The 25,306-nt window shown below is 40.1% G+C and overlaps 1 protein-coding gene across 2 annotated transcripts; it reads left to right on the top strand.

Moving 5' to 3' along the window:
* Nucleotides 1-6: 6 nt before the first annotated feature.
* Nucleotides 7-24,641, top strand: PANK3 (pantothenate kinase 3). Of its 2 annotated transcripts, XM_019506514.1 has the most exons (7): nt 7-484; nt 11,954-12,306; nt 14,313-14,566; nt 14,898-15,074; nt 17,853-17,976; nt 20,961-21,086; nt 23,099-24,641. In XM_019506514.1, the coding sequence occupies exons 1-7, from the start codon at nt 457-459 to the stop codon at nt 23,147-23,149; spliced, it is 1,113 nt and encodes a 370-aa protein (XP_019362059.1). In that variant the 5' UTR covers nt 7-456; the 3' UTR covers nt 23,150-24,641. The 2 variants fall into 2 exon arrangements, with proteins under 2 accessions (XP_019362059.1, XP_019362060.1); XM_019506515.1 differs by lacking the exon at nt 7-484 and having other exon boundaries at nt 12,228-12,310.
* Nucleotides 24,642-25,306: the final 665 nt, after the last annotated feature.

Genomic DNA, 25,306 nt, shown 5'->3' with positions numbered 1-25,306 from the left:
GTGGCTGCGCCCCCGCATGTAGGCGGGCCCTGCGCCGGGCTCGGCTCCCTCGGCAGGAGGTTCCGCCGCCGACGCCACCTCTACCCGCACGGGCCCGGCCCTCATAGACGTCCGCCGTGGCCCTGGCCAGCCTAGGCTTGCCGCTGCGGCCGGGAGACATCGCTTCCGCCCCCTCCCCGCGGCCCTCGTGCCTCCATCCCCGCCCCTGGCTGGAGACCGACGTTCCCGACGCGGCCTGGGAGCCGCCTCCATCCCGCGAGGAGACCGCCGCCCCCTGCCAGGCGCCGCTTCGCCAGCCACGCGCGAGCCCGCGATCAGGAGAGACGAGCGGCGGCGCTGAGACGCTGCTGACACTTCCCGCCCCATCAGGAGAGAGAGGGACCCACCCCGCGCCAGCACCGCTTCGCAGCCGCCAGCCTCGGGGGACGCAGCCGTCGCCGCTGCCACGACAAAGACATGAAGATCAAGGATGCCAAGAAACCATGTAAGCCCGAGTGCATTTACATACATCGATCTCTGTCTCTTTGACTTCTTCACTGGTTTAGTAAGGAAGGTGTTTCTACTTTTCCACCCTCAGAATTGGGGAAGGGGAGAGGGGGAGGTAGTTGTCATGGTGTGGTTTGTAAATGGAGAAGTTGTCTGTTTTATTATCACTTGTCTGGCTCTTGAGTAGCTGATCTTTTGTGGGGAGATCAGCTGAATTCCAAAATTACCTGGCTCTAAAAGCCCCAATTAATACTGCTTTTTAAATAGGAGAGATCCTCAGCATGTTGGTAGTCAGATCACCTAGGCCAGCAATCTAGTGTGTAGTGTTTTTTTTTTGCTATTGAAAGGAAGAAACAATATTTTTGGTAGCATCCTACTCTTTTACTAATAACCCAGAAGTTTCACTGGCCTATCCAGCATGTGAGACACTGGTGTGATGCTGAGTTATCTCTCATTTGGAAGTTTTCAAAACATGATTTGATGCTAAGCAGACTCTTACCTCTTTCATTTTGAAACTTTCAGTCAACTTTATCATTTTTTAAAGTAAAATCTGTGTTGTAAGATGATTTTTAAGGCTTTTTACGTAGTCGTGTAATTAAGCATTTGTATTAGCCTACAACAGTGGACGCAAATGTAGATCAAGCCCGCCTTACATTAGGCACCAAACACTTGAAATGTAAGAGAGTCCTTATCCCATGGAACTTCATAGACTACTGGTAGCACTTGAGATTGATTTGGTGTGAGAGCAGTAGTCCCCCTATGTTTCAAATGGACAACTGAAGATTCAATGGCTTGGTTTTGCCCAAAGTTACGTTGCGTGCCTGTGAAAGCTAAAAGCAGTCGTCTTGATTCCTGGTCCAGAAAGAACCATTTCTCTGCTTTTGGTCAAGGTTGTTGGATATGTCAGGCAGAATTAAAGCATTTTAAAGGGGAAAGCATTTGGATTGGGAGACCCAAACAGTCTGACCACCTCTTGTTTGTAAATTTATTACAAGACCAGAGCCACTTTGCTTATCTTGCCTTTAAAGTCTAAAGGTTGAAAAAAACATTGAACTATGCACATAATGCACAAAACATTTGTCTGGTTGCAGAGGAGTTTATAACTAAGGATTTGATTATAATTATGAAGACCTTTTTTCTATGCGAAATCTTCTTTTTCTAGTACATACAATTAATATCTATGTTCCCTGTCTTTTGGGGAACTGAAAGGCATGACCTACCCTTAACCTCAGTGGCAGGTTCCTGAGGACAGCGTGGAATTGGTCAGGACAGTGTAAAATTGGTCTTAGTGAAAGCTATAGTTCCTATAGCTCTTTTCAGACAACATCTTTTGAAAATAGCGTTTCTTTCAATATTGTCCCAAGACAAACATTTAAAGGTGGTTGTCGGGACTTCATAATGGTGATGAGCCATAAGAATCTATAATAGACCATTATTTTGTAAAATGATGTTACTCTGGCTGCACATAACAGGTTGTACTTGTTAGTAGAATTTTAGCTTTGGAGAGAAGGTGTCTCACAGGATCATCTGTGACAGTTAAGGCTTATTCCTAAGAATCTTAACAATTGAATATGAAAACTAACTATTTAGGCATCCTATTGAATTTATTGTTTTGGAAGTGGACCATGGAACCAGATTACAAACCCTTACTCATGAGTTTTCCTGTAGATAGTTATTCCTTTTCATCCAGTGGTACTATTTTTGGGGACTTGAGCCTGAGTGTCTGAGTAAGGCGTTAAAAGTTACTCAGCACTATCGCTTTTATCCAAACAATTCATAATGCATTTCTGGGTATTTTAAAGTGTCAGGAGTTCAGAAAAATGATGCTTTCTTAGAGGAAAAATATTTATTTAATATCTATGATTTTCACCAAACACCAGCTGAAAACATATACTGAAGGCTTTTTACAAACAGAAATGAGTATTTGGGAAAGGGTGAATGCTATAAATATCAATGTATATACAACGAACCATGTTCTAGAACAGTGAAGAAAAGGGTTGCAACAGATAAATTTCCTGCCACAAACCAGGTGGCAATACAGTAGTGACGTGACGTGACTTAACTTTCTGCAGCTTTCACAATGTCATGTATGCTGAGAAACTCTCAGTTCTTAGTACTCTCCTCAGTAGTTCCTCTGGTATAAACAGTGTGAGGTCTGGTCTTACTCTACATTGTTTTGCCAGCAAAACACAGATTCTGCCCATAGACCTGCCTGCATGCACATCTACATTGATAGCTACATTCAGTGCTCTGCAAGCAACCAAAGGTGTCTGCAACCATAGAGAGACTACCAGAAAGCATATGTAGATGCACCTGCTCTTTTTGCAAGCTGCCACCACCCACAGTGCATTGTGTGCTCTCTTGGCATTGCTTGTAGAAGCTGAGCAGAAGTTTGGGGGTGCATTCAGATGGCAAAAAGGAGCCCTGAATGATGTCTGGCTGCCCTCAGCTCCTCAAACTGTATTAGACCACTGTCTTTGGGAACAGCCAGGCTTCTTCATTCTTAGATTTCTCAATAAAAATCATTGGCTATTTTGAAAGAACATCTTTCTAACTACTTCTGGGGTTGCCTGTCTCAAAGTAATGAGACGTTGCAGCTTTTTGAAAAGGAAATCTTTTTGGAAACACAGTCCTTCTGCCTCTGCTGCAAAAGGAACTTAGAGCTGAGTTTGCAAAAAAGACAGTCCTAAGAAGGTGTCTTTAAAAAAACTACCTGCACGCTAGATCTATCCTGCAAGGAAAGCTTAAGGGAGTGAGGGAGAAAACAGGGAACGCTCATACATGCACATTTGAGAGAGAAAATTATTTCCCACACAACAAATTTTGAGGGAACCACATTATGAACATTTTGTCATAAATTGTTTCATTTTCTTGAGAAGCTTGCAATGAAGGGAAGATATTTTCATTTCTTTGTGATCTTTGTATAAAAAGAAAATACAAGTTACTAGTCTATTCTCTTGAGTGTCGAAACCAACACCCTGTTTGTTGAACTAGGAATATTGAAGGTGTGGAAATACTGAAGAAAGACATTTTTGCAAAACAGAACCTTACAAGCGTAGTGTTGGTCTAACTGATGTTCAGGTCTTTTCCATCTCTTGGTTCTGAGGTGGGATCAGCTACACTTAGACCATCCTTGGAAGGTGTTTGTCTGACCTGTTCTTAGAAATTTCCAATAATGGGGATGCCACAAGATCCCTCATTAAATATTCCAATGTTTAACTGTCCACAGAATTAAAAATTTTAACACCTATTCTAAATCTCCCTTTTGCTGCAAATTAAGACGCATATCGCTTATTGTGCCCTTGGACGTGATGAGCAGTTTATTTCTGACTTCCATATCAACCTTTTACCTTTTTCCTGTTTTCCCTTGTCCTGTTTTCTAAACTAAAGATTTTTTCAACTGTTTCTCCTGGATAATGTTTTTGAGACCTCATATCATTTTTGCTCTCTTATGGGCTCTCTTCAGTTTGACTACAACTTTCTTAGTGTGTTATCCCCAAAATACACAACGCTCCCAGTGAAAGTTCTCTGTAAGTAGCAAAATAATTGGTTTGTGTCCTCCATATATGGTCTTCCTGTTAATACATCCCAGAAAGAGAGTGGAGGGCTTCTTTGCAGCAGCATCCCAGGGTGCCTATACGTGAGTGGCAAGGCTACTCCGACACGCTGCAATTCAACTGCGTTGGAGAAGACTCGATTAATTGAGTCTGCTGGAGCATGGCAATTGCTTGTATCATGTATCAGCTTCCCTGTTCTTTAAAAAATGGCGGCAGGGATACTTGAACTAAAGCTAGTTGAACAAACTTTAGTTCAGGTGATTTTTAAGTGCGGGGAAACTTATACGTGAGATGCAGCAGCACTTTAATTAAAACTACTCTCAGAGCTGCTCTGATTTAAGCACTGTCTCCCCCCCCCACGTTTAAAAGTGCCCCGATTGCATCACAAACTTGTATCCACCTTATGGCCTACTATAACTCTAGATACTTTGTGTGATATTGCCACTTTGCTAACTTTTCTCTGTTTTCTATTTGAGCATTTTTTTAAGTATGATACTTTGTACTTGTCTTTGTTATATAAAATATAATAGATAACAAGGTGTTACATTAAATTGTACTGCACTTTCTGTTTTACAGACTGCAGACAAGTTTCAGGTTAATATTTTACCTGCGACTAGTTAGATGCTTAATTTAAACTATGAACTGAAGGATAATAACATTACCATCCAGAGTTCAAATGGAGATGTAGTCTCTTATGAAGCAGATTATGTGCTGTGTTTACAAATTCAAAATTAATGTAATTTGTGGACACCCAAAGTGAAGAATAAGTTATCAAACTGCTGAAGCAATAAACTTTTGCATACTAAAACAATTCATGCACAAGTTGGTCTTGTACAGAAAAGTAAAAGGCATGAAATTATGACTTGTTGCAACATTCTATCTCTTGAGAAATCTGGTCTGTACGGGGACAAGTCTAGGAGCAATGACCTTAAGCTGCAGCACAAGAAATTTTTGGTTGAAGATTAGGCAGAACTTTCTGATGGTGAGGATGGTTAAGCATTAGAATGGGCTATCTAGAGAAGTTGTGGAAATTTGTAGGAGCCAGTTGGACAGACCCTTGGCTGGGATTGTTTAGTCCCAGGTGATCCTGCCTTGAGCAGGCATCTGTACTAGATACCCTAATGAGGTCCTTTCCAGGCTCTACTTTCCTATGATCCTAGACAAGACTAATGTAAATTTTCTTACAGAACCTTACAGTCAATGCAACTTGATTTAGAACTCAAAATCTATTAGTTGGATAGTCTTTCTGATAAAATGTAGATACTGATTTAATTGTTCTGTTAGGGAGGGGCAGGGAGCAGCCTAAGGCAGGGGTAGGCAGTGTTTTTGGCAGGAGTGCTGAAAAAAACACAATGTCTACCTTGTAAGATTCTGATGTGCTGGCATGCCAGAAGAACAAAGCTGAGGCAAGGGGTACATGGCAGGACACACTGCATATTAATATAGTTAATCGTAAATGTTGCTTTTTTCAGTAAATACCAGGTTTTCTAAAAATTCTAAACCTGGTAACTATAAATAAAACTTGATATACTACCTTTTGTTGTAAGGAGCTGGGGTTTTTACACCCATAGTGAAGTGCAAGGCTGTAGTGGAGCTGGAACTGCTCCAGGCAGCAGCTACCTCTGCAGCCCAGTGAGTGGGGATCCAGTGTGGGAGGGCGAGCGGCATGCTGCCACTGAATGTATATGCTGAGTTGAAGTGATGGAAAGAAAGAAAACACTGACCTTTTTGTCAGGGGAATAAAGTCCTGTGTTCCTCTTATGATGTCTGCAGAAGCTGAGTTAGGTCTGTAGTGTATGTGAAAGACCCCTTCGTGCATTTCCTGATTTTTTGCAAGTTTGGTTTTTACTTTTTCTTGTAACTTTTTTATTTATTTTTTCCTTAGCTATGGTCTCTGTATCTCACTTTCTAATACATTTGAAATCCATTTTCCCAGAAGAGTACAAAAGGAGATATATTTTTCATCAGTTTGGTGTGATCAATCTCTGGGAATTAAGCTCATGGACTACAAACAGTTTGTTTCTTTTTTCCCATTAATTTAGCTGTAAGAACACTGGACCTTTATAAGGAGGAGACCAACCTTGGGAGGGCCAAGATTTAAGTGAAAGCTTCTTGAGAAGAAAACAACTGAGCTCTGTATTCCTTTTTCCATATCTCCTGGGCAGAACAAAAAAAAAATCAGAAAAAGGGTGGGCCAGAAGGTTCTTCTTTCCCCAATACATCTCCAGCAAGCTGCAAAACACGAATCATTCTAATTTGGGAATTGTGGTTCTCCCTAAATGAGCATGAGCTGAACAATGCTTTGGATAATTGGAATCTCATATGGTCCTCATAACCAATTTGAGGAGACATAAGCAAGGAAAAAAATTGGGATTAGGAAATGCCTTTATTCAGACAACAGTTCCTACAACCATCACACCACCAAAATGGTATTAATTAAATGATGAACCCCGTTTTTACACTCAGTTAACTCGTTTTCTGGTTCAACCCCCCCAGCCCCTTGGTCCTAAGATTGTGTTGCTGTAATTCTGTCCTCTGGCATGATGCATACATGCACAAATCCTGTATGTAGAATGCTTTTATACAGTCTAGGTCCAAAACACTATTTTTGTGATATCCATCCACTGGTAAAAGCAACAAGGCCTCAGAATCAGCTCATACCAGAAGGGCATGTTGCAAAGGCAAAAATCTGCATGTGATGTAAGTTGTAACAGAATTAGACCATATGAAGAAATATGCAAGTTGATCACATTGTGTGCCTCTTAATTGTACAAGGCTGTTGTGTAATCAAGTAAGAGGTTAGTGGTGCATCAGGTATCACAATCGAATAAGGACAGTGTTGCATGCAGGAAATACTGTAAGATGTGTGAGTAAAATCAGTAATAGCCTTATATCCTGACTTTTTTTTGTTACCTAATTAGTAAAACAATGCATATTCCATTTTATAATAGTAAAGGATCACAGACCAGTAAAAACTTACTGACTGAGGGGATGAAGAGGGTGAACAGGGATTACAAGGACTCCCCAATATGTGGTTCATACACACTATTTAATTAAACCTGCGTAAATTAGCTGAGTTGGAAGGTTACTCAAGTGAGGTCTGTTTTCTTTAGATTTTTACTGTTAAGTAATTAACGTGAGTAAGCATGGATATGATTTTGGCATGTCTTCATTGTCAATGCCACCCTGGAAGCTTGAACTCTGCTAACTCCAAAAATGTCCTGTTTATAATTACTTGCATGGTAAGACAGTAAAACATCCTTATGTCCTTGGGCTAAACCTTCACATAAACTGAATTAACTTGGTTTATATAACTGAGAAGCCCGTGTATTTTATTTTCAACTGGCTCTTCTAGGTACAGTGAGCTAACAGGACTTTTCCCTTTTTGCATTTATGGAAAAAAATGCCATATCAAGTTTGCATTGTTGTACTCCTTAGCCCCCCAAAACACCTGAATGATTTTCTTAGTGCATACTGACAGGGCTAACCAAATAAATATCTGCTGGCATGAAACTTGATGCTGTGGTACATAAATGAAAAGACCAATCAGATGCTTAAATTTCTGAATTCTAATTTACTGTTAAGACTACCAATCACTGAATTTAGAAGAAGATAGAGGTAGATAATGCTGTCATAATCTACTTCCAATTAAAAAAAAAAGTGGCATGTTTTTCATTTTGCATCAGGTGGGGTAGAGTTTTTGCTAAAACTGTTGCACCTGTTTTTTGTTGAGTATTCATGAAGTGTAAACATGCTTTTGTCCTTACATTTATTTGTCAGTTGGGTTCAATTTTCAAAGATGTTAGTACACATCTAACTGAGAAGGTTTTCCTACAAATGATTAAATATTAAGAGCTGAAATGAGAAATATCTACTGCACAAATGTAAAAGATACAGGGAAATCTTTCACAATCGTTTGGGTGAGTTGCAAAGGAAAAAGTATGTTGTAATTACAAAATATTCCCATCAACCAGAAAGGATCCTTTGTATTTAGTATAATACTTGATTTCATTAAAAGGGGAGAAAAAGTCCTCATTACATACTGACAGAGTGGATTGGATCAATTTCTAAAAATATTTTCTGGTCTGTTGGGTAAATAAAGGTTCTCCTTTCTATCTTGTGACACTGTATGTATTCAAGGGTATTTATTCAGGCATTACATTTGTCCCTGGATAAGTTGTGCCTATGTTTGTCCTGGAACAAAAAAATCCTGGGATTGGCATATACAGACATCACCCCTTCTAATCGGAGTTTACTGAGCAACTGAATGCAGTGCAACTTTTCTGCCATAGATTCAGTTATGATCTCAGGGTAACTGTACAGACATACTTGGCACTGTTCTGGGTTCAACTACTGTTACCTCTCTTCCAGGAAATGTTTTTAGGGTATATCCTGGTACAGTAGACATAGGTATCTTGTCTGATTTGCACCTTGTCCCAAGATGAAATGTTTTATCTTAGGATAAATGTGACATTTGTGTGCCACACAAGAAATGTGGCTTTCTGGGAAGTTGCTTAATATTGAAGTGAACTGCTGTCTGTAAGCTGTTATGGGAAGAATCTGGGCAGATTGCAGCAGGTTGTTTGGTCATGCTAGTTGAGCTGACTGGTTTTACTTTTGCTGCTGGTGTTGGCCAAGGGGTGTTCAGGGCCCTTGCCTCTGCTGCAGCCAGGCTAGTAGATAATACTCAGAGGCCACCCAGGCTTGGTAGGGATGCAAAATAAACAAAAGAAGTTAAATAAGTTAGTACTTGGCTGATTTCCGGTGGTTCTTCCAGGCTCCACTTCCTGGTTGCCTCTTCTCTTTCAGAGGCTTTGCAGAGCCTGTAGGCTTCTGCAACAAAGCAAATGATAAAGCAAACAAAAAAACAGAGAAGAACCCTTGTCTGGGCTCTGCCCATGGCTGCTTAACACCTGGTAACTCCAGGCAGCCTGTTCTCTGGCCAGGTGCAGTCCCTTGAGGGAGCTTTCAGTGTCTTATCTTTCCCACGGCTGGGCTCATGTGGCTAACCCTCTCTCACTCCCCACACCTGTGCCAGCTGCCTTGCTGGGGGACTCTCTACATCCCAGGACCTGGTTCCTCAGCCTCCAGTGAGTTCTCCCAGGTCTGGGGTGGGTGTGCGAGGTGCTTCTGGGATGTGGGGCTGTTCAAACTCCCCCAAGCCTCCAGCAGCAGGGCAAGGCCCTGTTACATTATCTGAAAATGAAAAATATTGTTAAATTGGGGAAAGAGTTGCAAACCGAGCAGGTATCTACATACTAAAGCAAAACATTCTTACTTGTGTTTCTCCAGTTACATAATTAGATCTCAGTTCATGTAGTTGTCAATTTTTCCTAGAAATAATCTGAATAGCTTACAGCAGGGATGCTCGACCCTTAGCCTGCAGGTCAGCTCTAGCCCACAGATCTCCCCATGGATCCTGGACTGTCTACTAGATAGGCATGCTGGTAAGTGTGAGACCCAGTCCTGGGGCAGAGGCTGGGCTCGGGCAGCATGGGGCCCCCAGAGCCTCATTCTGGCCAGGTGGGGCAACAGAGTCCTACACTGCCTCTGCCTTGCCCCCCATGACCTGGGATTGGTCCCCAGGGACCAGTGCCAACCCCACCCAACCAGGATCAGCCTTCAGCAGGGCTGAGGTGGTCAAGGGCACCAGAGGCGAAGCAGAGCCTGATCTGGCCCATGGGTCAGGCCTGCGCCATTCATCTGGCCTACAGGGTCCAGACTGAGAACCACTGACTCAGTGTAGGGGAAATTTTGGGTATGTAAAGCCTGTGCATTTTACTTATTCAACAAATAGTGTAGCATTCTATGATTATTACTACACTTTTTTTCCAGTGCTGTCAGTGTGCAAGACCTTCCAGTGCTTTATGCACATTCTTGAATGTGTGATTTCATAGCCAGTTTCCTACTGCTTTCTCCATCCCCTCCCTGAAGCACTAAAGAATTTTTTTTAACTGATTGATGTTTGTTGCTGACTTGCATGTTCAAACAGAGTTTAGATTTGTATTAGGTATCTTTCAGGAAAAGTATTAAGACAGTCAGCCATACTCTGTAGAAGTCAGTGAAATTGTGCCATTTTTCAATGGAAATATTAATTGTATTCTGAGATCAAGAGAAAGTGACTGTTAGATGGAGGATTAAGTATTGGCTTTACCATTGTTTTTCCAGTAATTAGTAAGTCAGTTTTGTTGCCAGGCACTTTGCAATCCATGAGCTAAGCATGTAAACAAACTATCGTTCAAAGGGCAACACACTGTTTAGTCTTGAATGCTTTTTAAAAATTATAGGTGAACTTCCTTTATCAAGGTTTGCATGGGAAGCAGAATATTTTGCGTGTTATTGAGCAGGAATCCAAGGCTGGCAGCAGCTACCCAGGGCCTGAGCCCGCTGCAGAGGCAGTGCCAGCCTGTTCCCAGTGTTGGGGGAGGTTCAGGGAGGACTGCTCTGCAGGCAGGAGTGGAACAGGCTGAGTTACTGGTCTGGGTAGTGCTGGAGGAGTGGCTATGGGGGGCTAAGGAAAATTTTGGGGTGGCTATAGCCACCCTAGTGCCACCCTTGCAGCTGGCTCATGGGCAGATGGGGCTGAGTCTCAGTGGGCCACACTGCAGCCTGAGCTGGCTCCCCAGTGAAACACAGGGGCTGTGGCAGGCGTCGTTGGGTAGTCCGTCTTTGTTCTGCGGCCCAGCAGCACAGCCATGTGTGTGCAAGTGTTCATGTGTCTGTTTGTTTGTGTGCGTGTCTAGTTCTGTGTGGGTGTTTCTGGTTTTGTGTGCGTGAGTCTGTGTGTCTGGTTCTTTGTGTTTCTTTCTGCATGTGCATGTCTGCACATGTGTGTTTGGTTCTGGGCATGTGTGCATGTCCACATGTGTCATTGCTTGTGTGTCTGCTTTTCTGTTAGAATGCATGTGGTTCTATGTTTTTGCACGTGCATGTGTGTGTCTGGTTCTCTAATATCACAACATGCTTAGCAAAAAAAGAATACACAGCAATAAAGGGTAGTGTATGAAGTTCTGTTTATTGTTACCAGGTTTCAAATTTTTAAAAAACCTGGTATTTACTGTTTTAAAAAAACAAGCAGCATTTATGATTATTAACTATATTAATATGCAGTGCATCCTGCCATGTACCCCCCACTCCAGTTTTTTTTTCCTGGCATTCCAGCACCTTACAAGGTAGACATTGTGTTTTTTTCGGCACTCTGACCAAAAACATTGCCTACTGCTGTTGCAGAGGTTATTCTGTGATATTGGTTTATGGTATATGGTATTTAGTCTTCAAAAAGGATGCCACTTCATGATCTGCTTTAACTGGACCCAGTAGTGCACACATACAAAGATAATTTTAAAGGAATTGCTGATAATGCCACTTTCTTTATAGTTTGGTTCTAAATTCCAAGTTGTTCTTTGGACTTGCCTTGAAGCAAAGTAATCATATTGTTTCCTAGCTCAAAAGGTATGCCGTCACAATTATAATTTACAGGTGTACAGTAAAAGTTCTGTTATCTGGCATCTTACAAGCCAGCATGCTCCACTAACTGGCATGCCTGCTTGTAAGATAAAGTGAAACTGGAAGTGCCCACCCTGGCACTTACAGTTTCTCCGGCCCCCATTGCTCAGGGCAAAGTAGCCTGTGCTGCAGAGCCCCCATGACCCCGGGGGCATAACAGGTTGTGCGGAACCTGCCTCCCTGTTCTGTGGCCCCGCAGGAGGGGTGGCGATGCCATGGGAGGGGCAGAGGGACACCTCAGATGTGGTGTGAGACGCAGCGGCCAGGGCCACTCAGTTAACCAGCATATTTTGTTATTCAGCATCCCCTGTTCCTGGGGGATGCCGGATAACAGAGTTTTTACTGTATATTAGTTTTGGCTTGTAACAGCGTTAATGTGATGTTTGTTTGTTTAACTTTTACAGCTTTCCCATGGTTTGGTATGGACATTGGGGGAACCCTGGTGAAACTTGCATACTTTGAACCAATTGATATCACTGCAGAAGAAGAGCAGGAGGAAGTTGAAAGCTTGAAGAGTATCCGCAAATATTTGACTTCCAATGTAGCCTATGGATCCACTGGCATTCGAGATGTCCACCTTGAACTGAAAGACTTGACACTTTTCGGCCGAAAGGGAAACTTGCACTTTATTCGATTCCCAACTCATGACTTGCCTACTTTTATTCAAATGGGAAGAAATAAAAACTTTTCAACGCTACACACAGTGCTTTGTGCCACAGGAGGTGGTGCTTATAAGTTTGAAGAAGACTTTCGCACAGTAGGTAGTCTAACTTTGCTAGTATTGTAGACAGTGTAAAAGCTTGGGCTGTGGCTGGTTAATTGGTATACAACAGGTAGTAGGAATCATTTCAGTTCTTGTGCGTTAAATAAGTGAGTAATTCGATAGACGTTAAATCAGTAACCTCATAGAAATGTGATTCCTGGTGTGTACAATTGTTAGTCTCAATTATTTATATTATGTATAAATAAGGAAGATGGTCTTGATTACTGTTAGATCTGATCTTGAAAGCCAACTGGAAAATTCCATTCATGTAATGAAATAGGTTGCAGTACCTAGATATAAAGAGAGATCTCACTTGTTCTAAAATCTTTTTCACTTCTTGTTTTCTGTTTTGGGAGGCACTTGAGTTTAAACCTTTGTGTCATTATGCTTATTCTGGACCTTCTGTCCTATACAGTCATTGGTAGCTCTTCCTAGTCTTTCTGTGAAGTGACTTTAATCTGCTGTTCCACTTTTGTAGAGTGAATCAAGTCTAAGGAGACTAGTCTGATACATTGTTATTATTCTGTAACACAATAAACAGTTTCTACAGGGGATTCTTTTTTGCCAGGAATTTTAAAATGCTTCTTAACTCCTTCTGGCAAAAATGGCTATTTTTATATTTCAACTATTGTGTATGTTGTTAAACAGGTGGGCTTCTGAAACAGTATCTGAAATGAAGAACTCCCTTTTTGCATTTCACCTATTGTTTTAAAATGTCTTCAGATTTCTCCTGTAAGATTCTAAAATAAAAAAAATAATAAAAAAAGCACACCATTTTAATAGACTAGAACCAGCATTGCAACAAAGGTCTGTCAGATTTTTGGTCGAGGAAGGAGAATCCTTATTCTGCTAGTTGACAGTTATCCAGGCCAAACATTATAATACAAGCCAGGGTCTAGTCCAGGGGCGGGCAGTTATTTTGGGTGGAGGGCTGCTTACTGAGTTTTGACAAGCCATCAAGGGCTGCATGACAGGCAGCCCAGCGCAGGTAAATATTAATTTTCTAAATTTTTCAGGGGCCCTGCGGGCTGGATAGAATGACTTGGCGGGCCACATTTTGCCCACCCCTGGTTTAGTCTATACTGCAGAACAGCTGGAAAATCTGCTGTTTAAACTCTGACCGTGCACATACTTAAAGCATCTTTGCTGGTGGCAGAGTAAAGTTTCCTCCACCAAACTGAGTAACGTTTCTGTCACCGTCTGGTAGGTAGCAGAAGCTGGGTGTAGACACTGCTGCTTGCCATCATACTGTCAGAAGCTGAGGCCTCCCTGCAGTGCAGTTAATGTTCTGCAACACAGCAGAGCTGCCAGAAGAGCATGGATGTATGTGGCCTCTGCTCATTGAGATGACTGCTGTGTGAACTTCTGGCACCAAGGCCTGCATCTTAGATTTCTTGAGATCCTTGAAGTGGTGGTCTAACTAAAGCTTTTAAACATTTGAGGCATTTATATTTTGTCACTTTACAAATGAATGTTTGTGTTCAAGATGGTTCCGGAGGTAATAGAAAAAGCTAAGTAGGTTTGCAAATATGTTAAATTGACTGAGAATATTTGAGGGTGATTTTGGGGGTGTTTGCTAAAAATCTGGTCTGGAATGACCCAGAAAAAAGCTAGTAATTTTTTTTTTTTTTACAGTGGCTTAAAGCTCGCCTCTCTTGCTCAGTGGTAGCAAAATAGCTTACTAAGTTCTAGTCCAGTGAAAGGTTATTTTACTGTCATATAGTAGCAAGAAGAAGGCATGTATAGACAGTTGCATGCTTTTTGTTGGTTGCCGTTTTCCCCTTGGCATCTGGGATAATGCCCAGAATACACTTCATACTGGAAAAGCTACTGAGCAGCAGTGTATGGCACCACCAGAATGAAATAGATTTGCATTTGTGCTTGTGTTTGGCAGTAGTGGTTGCTAACTGGCGTGAGCTGAAAGCAAAGGCATCTGCATATAGGTAAGACCAACATACCTATTGTATGAATTACTAACATTGCCCTTTTCTTTTTCACAGATTGGAAACCTGCAGCTGCACAAACTGGATGAGCTTGACTGCCTTGTCAAAGGATTGTTGTATATAGATTCAGTCAGTTTTAATGGCCAGGCAGAGTGCTATTACTTTGAAAATGCCTCGGAACCTGAGAGATGCCAAAAGATGCCTTTTAACCTGGATGACCCATACCCACTGCTGGTTGTAAATATTGGTTCAGGAGTCAGTATTTTAGCAGTCCATTCCAAAGACAACTACAAGAGAGTAACTGGAACAAGGTAGTGATTTTAAACAGCAAGTTATAATTGGTACACAGAATAATGAGTCTCATATTAAGTTTTCAAACAACTGCTTCCTGCAGTTCCCAGTATGAAAATTGAGTAACTTTACTTATTGGAAAATATTTCCCTGGAACTACAGTTCTAAATCATTCTATATTTTTGTTCAGTTAGCTTGACAGATGAAGTTCACATAAACACTTTTATCTTGATTCACAGTTAACTCTTTAGCAAGCAAGTTGCACTGTGTACTAATCTATGACCTAATGCAGAGATCATTAATTAATTAAAGGAATTACCATGTAAAAGTAATTATTTCTTTTTTAATTAGTCTAGGTGGAGGGACCTTTTTAGGTTTATGCAGTTTATTAACTGGCTGTGAAAGTTTTGAAGAAGCTCTTGAAATGGCATCCAAAGGGGATAGTACACATGCTGACAAGCTGGTCCGTGATATTTATGGAGGAGACTATGAACGATTTGGCTTGCCAGGATGGGCAGTAGCATCTAGGTAAGCAAAGACTTGCTTGTTGCCTTATAACAAACTGCTGTTGAGAATCCCTTCCTCCCCTTCCCCTCCCCCCCATTAATACAGAAATGGAAGGATTTTAAAGAGATGTTAGTTCACTATCACTTATCAGGAATAATTGCTTTTTGTGTACTTATTTTTACAGCTAATTAAACTGTGTTTGTATTTAAATATACATACTCTTATGAGATTTTTAAAATCATGTGAACACATCTGATTGCTGGCAAGAGAGGAATACTACAATAGTTGCCTTTTGTAGAATATTGTGACCCCAGCAGCTGAAACACAGCCTCGTATGCAAATATATATATATATTTTAATGCCCTAAGTGACACATCAGAAGAGAGTCAAGGAAAAAAAAAGAAAAAATTGTTAAAGCTCCTTGATGAATTTTTAGCATTTTTGGCCAAGGTCTTTGAGAATGTAGTAGCCAGTATTTAACCTGCCACCATTTTTCCTCTCTTTTGCAATCTCTTCCTTTCTAGATTGATTTCACTTGTTTTTGTACATGTAGATCAGCCAGTCGAACTGTTGCAAAATATTTTAGCCATTGTTTTTATTTATATATTGCATATAAACACAAAGCATAGGAACGATTTATTTTTAATTGTGATTTTTGAGGGTTTTTTGATTGTGAAATATCTTTGGGTGTTTTCTGACACTTTTTTTGCAGCAGATACTTTGGGGATACTCTGGGAAATTTTAAACAAATTAATTTACAATGTGGGTTTACTGAGAATAAATTAAAGCTGCTGTTACTCCAAGTGAACATTTTTCATTGTAGGTTAATCCCTCTGCAGTCAATTAAGGCAAATAGATAAATTTTGAGCAATAACGTCCACACAGTGGCTTAATACGTGCTGATTTCACAGCTATGACCCCCTGCCCCTATTACAGTACTTTGTTTTGCCCATTCATAAGTTCGAGGTTTGGAATAGCTAGCAGTGAGAGAAGTTAGAATTTCAGCTGTTGTCACTATAGCTTAGTCTATGTTACAAGGCTTAGTCTGCCCTGAGAGTTTTGCTGGCATAGCTGCACGTGGGATCTTTTCACACTTCTAGTCAGCTTAACTAAGTCAGCAGAACTTTTTGATGTAGACAAAGCCAGAGTCACTAGTGGTGAAGTTAATATGCATATTTTAAGGAATCGTTGACTTAGTGTTGTTCAACTTGGAAAGTTTTGGGCTTCTGTAAATTAATTGCCACAATTTGTCAGCTCTGGGAGTTGCTTTTCATTTCAACATATGAACTTATCACTCAGTTCTGGGCTTTAGTGTTTCTCTGTATTAAACGTTCAGAATAACTGATTATTCTGCAGCTTCTGTCAAACCCAATTGTTAGCTCGTCACAATGTTTTGTAAGTGTAAAGCTGTTTTAAGCCAGTTTCAGTTCGGTGGGTAATTATGCCACCAGCAAATTTGACGGTTGGGCAGTCCTCCAACAGCAGCCAGTTAATACTTCACTCTGCAAGCTTGCTTATTAGTTGGTCTGTGCTTCATTAGCTTCTAGGTATTTGGAAGCTGGAACTTGGGAGAAACTAGAGAGGAAAGGCTAGTGAACTTGAAGCAGACAGTTTTTAATATGGACAAATAATGCACTTACTATCAGTCTTTCTGCTGACTATCAACTGTTTCTATGGATGTTTGAATTTATTTTTCTCTTTAAACGGGCTCTTCCTCCCCAGGGAAATTTTTTATTTCTATTTTTTATATTAAGTTGGCATCTCCTGTATGCTATCTCTCTCTGCTTTTTCTCTTCTGGGATTTCATGACGCTTCCAAAATGAATACCAATTTCAGTTTTGGAGTGTTTTATAGTGAGTAAATGTTCTCTTATTTACATGCCCCTCAGTTTTGCTTCAGCTACCTGGAGAGCAACATAAGGATTACATGTGAAGTGAGGAATAAAGGCTGACTTTTCAGAAGCTGCAGAATTGGCTGTCGAGACTCAGAATTAGTTCCCTGTGCTTTGTCTAGCATGGAATAGTAGCACCCAGGAAAAGGAAACATCGGCTGGAGATGTTTCCTCCAGCATCTCTAAACCAATAATGGTTGGTGCCAGGGAGGGTATTGAATAGGGGAGATCATTCTAGGTATATCCAGTTCAGTGCTCTCTCTCCATAGCATCTACTCCTGCTGCTGTCAGCAATGGGGTACTGGGCTGGATGGGCGATTGGTCTGACCCAGTACCGCACCTCCTACGTTCTTACTTTCTAAAATAATGTGACAAGCTATATCTTCATTAAATTTCATAGCCTAAAAAGAAGGATTTAAGTTTATGGGGGCTCATTTTCTTAGCTGGTCTGGAAATTTCCAGAAAAGAAAGAGAAGCAACAATAAATACATCATAATCTCAGTTGTTAAATTATCATCTTTTAATGAAGATTTGGAAGAAAAAAAAAAAAAAGATTATTTAAAATTTGGAATAAATAGGAGATGTAAGGGCAGATAAATTAAATTAATTACTTCCAAGGAAAAAAGGGACTGGGATTTAATGCATGGTATCTGCTGCACTGTGATTGTCCATGTGCATGCTCTCAGCCCATGACAGGTGAAAGGTAAAGCTAGCATGGTTTAGCATTCATCTGCCACAGGGTAAAAGCATGCCCTGAGGCAGCTACCGTAAAGCAGCTGACTCATAGAAAGTAATTTGTATACCCATCCCCCTAAATCTGCTCTCGGCATGGAAACTATACTTAAAACCTGTTGTAAATGCAAAATGTATCATTCTGTACTTTTTCCCCCGCCCCCTCTTTTTTCCAGTTTTGGGAATATGATCTACAAAGAGAAGAGAGAATCTGTTAGTAAAGAAGACCTGGCTAGAGCCACACTGGTTACCATCACCAATAACATTGGGTCTATAGCACGGATGTGTGCTGTTAATGAGGTAATCTCAAAGGAGGGTGGGAGAAGTGTCAGAAAAACTTTATATTCTTACTGTGGGGTCTCCAGTTACTTGAACTGCTAATATTTAACAGTTGTCCTCTCAAGTCGGTTACCACATTTTCAGATGAAGCAAACAGACTTCCATTGGCTCTGCAGCAGTTCAGAATGCCTTTGAAGATTCATCTGGCTTGAGAATTCATTCTCTAGTAGTAATAGCAATCGGGAAGTTAGCATGGATTCAGCAAGGGCAGGTAATGCCTAACTAACCTGATTGCCTTCTGTGATGAGAACTGGTTCTGTGGAGGCGAGGAAAGCAGTGGATGGGATGTAAGGCTTTTGATACAGTCTCCCGCAGCATTCTTGCAAGCAAGCTAAGGAAGTATGGATTGGATGAATGGACTGTAAGGTGGGTAGAAAGCTGACTGGATCATTGAGCGCAGCGGGTAGTGCTCAATAGTTAAATGTCTAGTTGGCAGCTGGTTTCAAGTGCAATGCCCCAGGGGGTCAGTCCTAGGGCTAGATTTGTTCAGGATCTTCATTAATGATCTGGAAGATAGGATGGAGTGCACCCTCAGCAGGTTTCCAGATGACACCAAGCTTGGGGGGAGTAGTAAATATGCTGTAGGTTAGGGCTAGGATTCAGAGTGACCTAGACAAATTGGAGGATTGGTCCAAAAGAAATTGCATGAGTTCAACAAGGACAAGTGCAAAGTCGTGTACTTGGGACAGAAGAATCCCGTGCACTGCTACAGGCTTGGGACCAACGGACTAAACAGCAGCTCTACAGAAAAGAACGTGTGGGTTACAGTGGACAATAAGCTGGGTACGAGTCAGTGGTGTGCCCACGTTACCAAGAAGGCTAGCAGCATACTGGCCTGCATTAATAAGAGCGTTGCGAGCAGATGGAGAGAAGTGATTCTTCCCCTCTATTTGGCACTGGTGAAGCTACATCTGGAGTACTGTGTCCAGTTTTGGGGGGCCCCTACTGCAGAAAGAATGTGAACAAATTAGCAAGAGTTCAGCATAGGGCAGTGAAAAATGGTTAGGGGATTGGAGTACATGATTTCTGAGGAGAGACCAAGGTGAACTGGACTTCAGTCTAGAGAAGAGAAGACTGAGAGGGTATTTGATAGCAGCCTTTAACTACCTGAAGGGCGTTTCTAAAGAGGATGAAGCTAAACTGTTCTCTGTGGTGGCAGATGATAGAACAAGGAGCAATGGTCTCCAGTTGCAGCAAGGGAATTTTAGGTTGGATATTAAGAAAAACTTTCTCTCTAAGAGAGTGGTGAAACCCTGGAATGCATTACTTAGCAAGGTGGTGGAATCTCCATCCTTGGCAGTTTTTAAGGCCTGGCTCAACAAAGCCCTGGCTGCAGTGATCTAGTTGGGGATGGTCCTGCTTTGAAAAGGGTTGGACCAGATGACCTGCTGAGGTCCCCTTCCAATCCTGATTTTGTATAATATATGAATAATAAATGAAAGTCTTCTCCCATTTAAAAATGTGGTGAAAAAAGCATTGGGTTTTGCTGAATTTGAGCTGTTTTATAAAAATAGTTTTTAACTATTGCAAAATTTCACTTTTGAAACATCAGTTGCCATGAATCTGAAGAAGGATTGCTCCGTTGCATCTTCTCAGAGATTTGTCTCATAGTCCCAGAATAAATTTGAGGATTATTTCCGCTACCGTTTGCATAGAACTGTGAATAGCAATGAGAGCCAAGAAACAAGAAATATAGAGGCCCTAGAACTGCACAGTGAAGGCTGGAATAGGAAAGAAGACTGGAAGAGGAGAAGGCTTTTTCTACTTTGGTAGTCAGCAAGATGGAGCGTAGCTTCCAATGAAGATGCTACTAGCCACTATAAAAAAAGAAATAAGAGAGTGTCTTCATCTCCATTGGTGATCCCTCCCTCACTTTCTTTAGTATTTAACTTCTTCCAGTAAAGGGCTTTTGGGGTGGGGGGTTGGGTCTTTGCTTTCTTACAAAGAAAAGCCTACATTAAAATGGGAAGGATAAGAGTACACATTAGTAACTAAAAAATATAATAAGCAAAGGAAATCAAATTGTTATACCTTAAGTATGTGAATAAATAAACCCCAGTAATCCAGTAAACCCCTAGACTGACCTTAATTCATTCCAGTAATGATGCTATGTAATAACTGTAAGATTCTGATTAAATATAATCTGGTCCCAGGTTAAACTCTTCTTAAAGAGCTTCATTTTCCCCACACCACCACTGAGCAGAGTTAATAAATATTTCTGTACCTTAAAATTAACTTCTCACAATGAAAAGGGGATTAGGCAGATAAGTGTTATTCCTTTGAGCACAGGTAACAGATGGACATGCCACAAGTTTTATCCTAATTTGAATGAATATTCATATGTCACTAGTAGGTGCTCTAGTAAAATATTCTCCTATTTTATATGTTTAATTCTCAGTCTCATTCAGTCACTGGAGCTTAATCTCATCAGTTTTATTTTCAGTTCAAATGTCTCCACAATTGGAGAATACGGTGAAGAAACTGAAAATTAAATTTGACTACGTTTATCACTTGCCTAGTATGCATTTTAATTTCATTTCTAACAGTCTTGTTCTGCATGTGTTAAGAGCCAGGGAACATCTGTAATATCTCAATGTCTTTGGCTTCTTTACAGTGCTGCCTTGTTGCATATGGATCAAGCAGCATTGTACAGGGCTATGAAGACACTGAGTCTTGCTCTACCACAAATAAGATATTTGGTTTAGTTGTACTTTTTGTTTGGATTGTTTCACTTTTTTTGAATAATTCCTATTTTGTAAAACTGTGCAACCTTAGATTTTAAATGTCTCTACTACTGATCTTTTCTGTTAGTTCTGGAATGCTTTAAAGATTGAACCGAAATTATATACTGATAGATGTGACAACTTATTTTTATGTCAAAGATTTGTAAAGCTGCTCTGGATACTGGAATTATATAATGCTCAATTTTTTTCTTTCTGCTTTAGAAAATAAACAGAGTTGTCTTTGTTGGCAATTTTTTACGTGTGAATACTTTGTCAATGAAGCTTCTTGCATACGCACTGGATTACTGGTCAAAAGGCCAGCTAAAAGCTCTGTTCCTAGAACATGAGGTATGTTATAAACACTTACAAATAAAGAAATTCTTACTTGTAATCTCCAACCCACCTCTTAAAAGTAATATCCAGACACCCATCAGATACTCAGAATGCTCACAATAGTGTTAATTTTCAATAAGTAGTTTTGATTAGGGGGTCATGAAGAATCAATAGGCAAATTTTAATGGTGAAGTTTGTCCTATTAGGATGAGGAAATCTTCTGGTCAGTTGAACACCTAGGCATTTCACTACCACGTCTACAAGCAGTGAAGGGATTTGAAAAGGTTATGCATCATTGAAGTTTGATGGCAAATAGCCTCAAGAACTGAACATGTCAGAAAAATTAAACCCTTTGTAGTGCATGCATTGAACATGCATGGTCTCCGTTTTACCTGAATTCATTTTTATGCTGTGTTAACTTATGCTAATTTTTTGAGAACTCTGGGATATATGGAGCTACTAGATGTCGTTTACATAACATTACTTAACAATATTTCCATCTTGCAGCTCCATCTTGATATGTAAAGTTGATGGTAGGTGTTAGTATTCTAGGTCTTGCAGAAGCAGTTGCCTGTATCAGTTCTCTGGGTCAGTTCAAAGTAGGACTTGAAGGGAAAGACTTTAGTCATTTGAGGAAAATTCCATTTGCCCCATAGTTTATTGGAGACAATGCAGAAATATTTTAATGCCATCAACTTCTGCTGAAGAGGTTTCTTTCCTTTCCTTTCTGAGTAGATGATTATTCAACAGGGCAATAAGTATGGGATGCATCTTTCTGCAGCCTTACAGTTTGAGGGATGTAAAGAAGTGGCACTGACTGGACATTTATACTATACTTTGTTAGCATATTTTCACATCTTGAAAGGTCACAGGTCAGAATCCTAGTTGACCTTTTAATCTTTATACAACTGCTGCTTACAGTGAACAGTTCAAATTTCAGGAAAACCATTTGTTTACTTTTAGTGGTGGTCTAACACCTGACTACAGGTACATTCTGCAAAATTAGCTGATTCTTCATATTGAGAGAACATGTCCTGGTTTGACTGCAGGTAAGTCTTATGGTTCAGCCAGGGTGTCAACTTGTTGCCTCTTGGAAGATGACCAGTAAACTCTGATAGATCTACTACAAGCCTACAGAATGCCAGTGGTATATGACATTCAGTATCAGATCTTTTTAGTTGATCAATTCTCCATTTTTTCCCTTTTAGTTCCAGTTTGAATATGGAACCAAGATGACTGTTGGAGCAGGCATCTCAGTGATAGTATCTGTAGTTGTTAGTTGTACTTCCTTGCTAATTGTCTGTGGGTTTTGCTTGGTTTGGTTTTAGATTCTGGTATTTGGCAAGGTCTAGAAGTCTCTGGAGATCATAATAGTGCTCTTTTAGCATTTTTTCCAATTAAGTGCGAGAAGGGGTTTTATAACAAAGGCATGGCTCTTGCGTTTGTCTGCAACATAAAGATTCAGTCCAGAGTGTAGCTTGCTATGTTTGGGCCTTTCCAAAAACAGTTTTATTCTATGGTCATTGTCTCTTGCTTCAGTGAGTTCTAGAGTGTAGGCCACTACTGAGCAGGGGCAGAACTTACACTATCAAGCTACTTACTACTAGTAGATGTTACCTGTAGGAGACTAGGGTGGAATTAGGAGGAGAAGTTTAGAGTAGTACATTGGTGTGAATGTTAAAGGTCACAGGGCAGTTGTCATTTCTCAGTTCTTCTGAAAAGCATTTGCTGTGTGTGGTCAAGTATCATTGATACATGCCTGGAAATGCTTAAGATACATTAGTAAATGAAAGAGTCTAATGAGATTCATAAATTTTAGGGAAAAGAGTCAAGTAGGGCAAGCATTCTTTTAAGAGCAAAGGGTTTGTGTTTGTAGAGCTTTGGAAACTTCGCATGAAGGACAGTGTAGCACAAGTAAACGTTCTTTTCAAGTCCTCACTTTGGGTTAAGAAATGTATATCTGAATACTGAATTTTAAATGTTATGGTTCAAACTTAGAATGACAGCTCTTTTCTTTAAATAAACAGGGGTATTTTGGAGCTGTTGGTGCTCTTCTTGGGTTGCCGAATTTCAGCTGAAGTCCCAGATGTCTTTACGCTGAGCTGCTTTCCACTTGGATGACATTACTGCATTGTTTAAATCAATGGGAACCAAAGGAAAAAAGCAGTGGTTTTACTGTAAATGTTTTTAAATTTAAAAGTGGTAAGCTGCTGGATATTGCCATTTTAATGAAGTGGAATCTTGCCATGTTTGGGCATTTATAAGTAAAATATTAGAGGGGTTTGTTTGATGTACTCCAGTACACATAACCAGTATTGAACTTTTAATATGCAATACATCCTCTGAAAAACAAGCTTCCAAAAGAGAGAATTCCAGCTCCTTATGTGTCTGGCACAAAATATTTTGGGCTTTAATGCTAAACAAATCTGTTTTGTATGTAATCTGATGTAGATGGTTTATTAATCTATTTGTTTTAGTCCTTGTTAGCCTTGTTCTAACAGCAGAATTTCCGTTGTACGTTTCAAAACATTGACTTAAAAAAAGGGGTGTCATCAACAAAAGGAAAAAGAAAAGTTGTATGTAGTTTAAAAATGTCTTCTTATAACGACAGTAAAGTGTTACGGCATTAAACACACTTCAGTAATCATGGTATTTGATATAAAACAGGGAGGAAATACAAAAAAATCTCCTTGCCTTGTAAGCAAAAAGCAGAGAAGGGCAGTAGCAGCTACTACTGCAACTGTACTTTTATCTGTGTTTCTGAGGATATGTGGTTGCTCAAATCAGCAGCACGTGGGGAATCTTGGCAAGACCACCTCTGTGAACTAGGTTTGAGTCGAAGAACAGGAAGGCTTTAGAAAGGACCTGTCTAGATCAAGCAAACTCTTGATTTCCACCACTTTCAATATCAAATCCACCATAAAACCTGGCAGAGTTTATAGAATCTTCCCAAAAGAGACTAAGGACTAAAATAGCAGTAGTGTTTGTAAATCTGTTTGTAAATCTGAAGTGTCGATCATCTTTATGAGTAATCAAGCATAGCTTCAATTCCTTTTTTACTGGTTTGAAGGATGGTTAGTTCTTCATTTTTTAGATGTATTCTCAAATTTGAGCTTATTAAAAAAATAACAATATTTTTATACATGTATTTGGAATTGGAGGTTTGTTTACAATGGCTTCAGAGTTTGTATTGCAATGTCAAAAGGACCAGTATTCAGTACACTTGGCAATAATTGGAACTGCGTATTGAACTGTGGCCTTGGGATAAATTCCATATTTTGTAACTAGTCATTTTTTGCCTGAATATTTCGTTCTCACAGTGGTTTAAAAATTTACAGTAGTGTATTTACTGTGATGTCTAGTGCTGCAGTGAGATGAGCTACTAGATTAGAAAGACCATTTCGGAGATCGTCAGCTAGGTGCTAGCATATTTAGTGTCTCTAATAAGAAATGTCCAGCTTTTACAGTACATTGAGAGAGGTTTTTTCTTTTGAATATAAAGGAAACATCAGAATAAAATGTACTGATAAATTAGATTTTCATGTTTGTAAATGAGTGTTAGTCTAAAAAGTAAAATAAAATGAAAAAGATTAATAGACAATTCCAGAATGTTGCTATATTCCATTATAGCAGCATCTGAACTTTTTAACCATATTTCCTAATCCACTATGTACACGGAAAGGACTGAATGTACTAGGTAAAACTTGTCTTTCTCTTCTTTAAGTTGAACTCCTTTTAAACTGGAGATTTTAGAAATTCCTACAGTCCCAAAGTGCAGTGATTTGTACAAATAGCCACTTTATTCAACTTGGAACAGTGCCAACTTCAGACATAGTTTGATTGTTATTGCTGCTGGGTACTGAAGGCAGATATCCATTTTGAGTATATTGAAATATTGCTTCAGTTAGAAAATGGAAAACCTCATTCTCCAAGTGATCCTATTTTGAAGGCTATCTTCAGTCTGTGAAGCAGATGAGCACATCTGGAGTAACATGTCTCTCTAAAAGCTGCTACAAGTTTCAAGCGATGATGTAGTACAAGAAGTATAATATAGTGGTTTGTAAGGGTAGTTCATTAAAACACATTTATTCTATACATTTTCCACAAAGGAAAATGTTTTTGAAGATTTATTGTAGGAACCTCATACAGAGTTTCGCATCCTGTATTCATGGCATTCCTAGATGTTGGAGCACTTCTGTCTCATTCTTCTTGCAGTTCTTCGCAAGAAACAGTTC

The sequence above is a fragment of the Gavialis gangeticus genome, unplaced genomic scaffold (genome assembly GCF_001723915.1).
Source record: "Gavialis gangeticus isolate Ggan-Ray unplaced genomic scaffold, GavGan_comp1, whole genome shotgun sequence".
In the NCBI taxonomy this organism is placed as follows: Eukaryota; Metazoa; Chordata; order Crocodylia; family Gavialidae; genus Gavialis; species Gavialis gangeticus.
The sequence above is the reverse complement of the archived record's forward strand: the minus strand, read 5'-3'. Positions and strand labels throughout refer to the sequence as shown.

Coding starts and splice junctions, on each gene's coding strand:
- PANK3 (XM_019506514.1), top strand. CDS start 457: ATGAAGATCAAGGATGCCAAGAAACCAT. Junction 12,307..14,312: donor TTGAAGAAGACTTTCGCACA/GTAGGTAGTCTA, acceptor TCTTTTTCACAG/ATTGGAAACCTGCAGCTGCA. Junction 17,977..20,960: donor GGATGTGTGCTGTTAATGAG/GTAATCTCAAAG, acceptor TTTCTGCTTTAG/AAAATAAACAGAGTTGTCTT.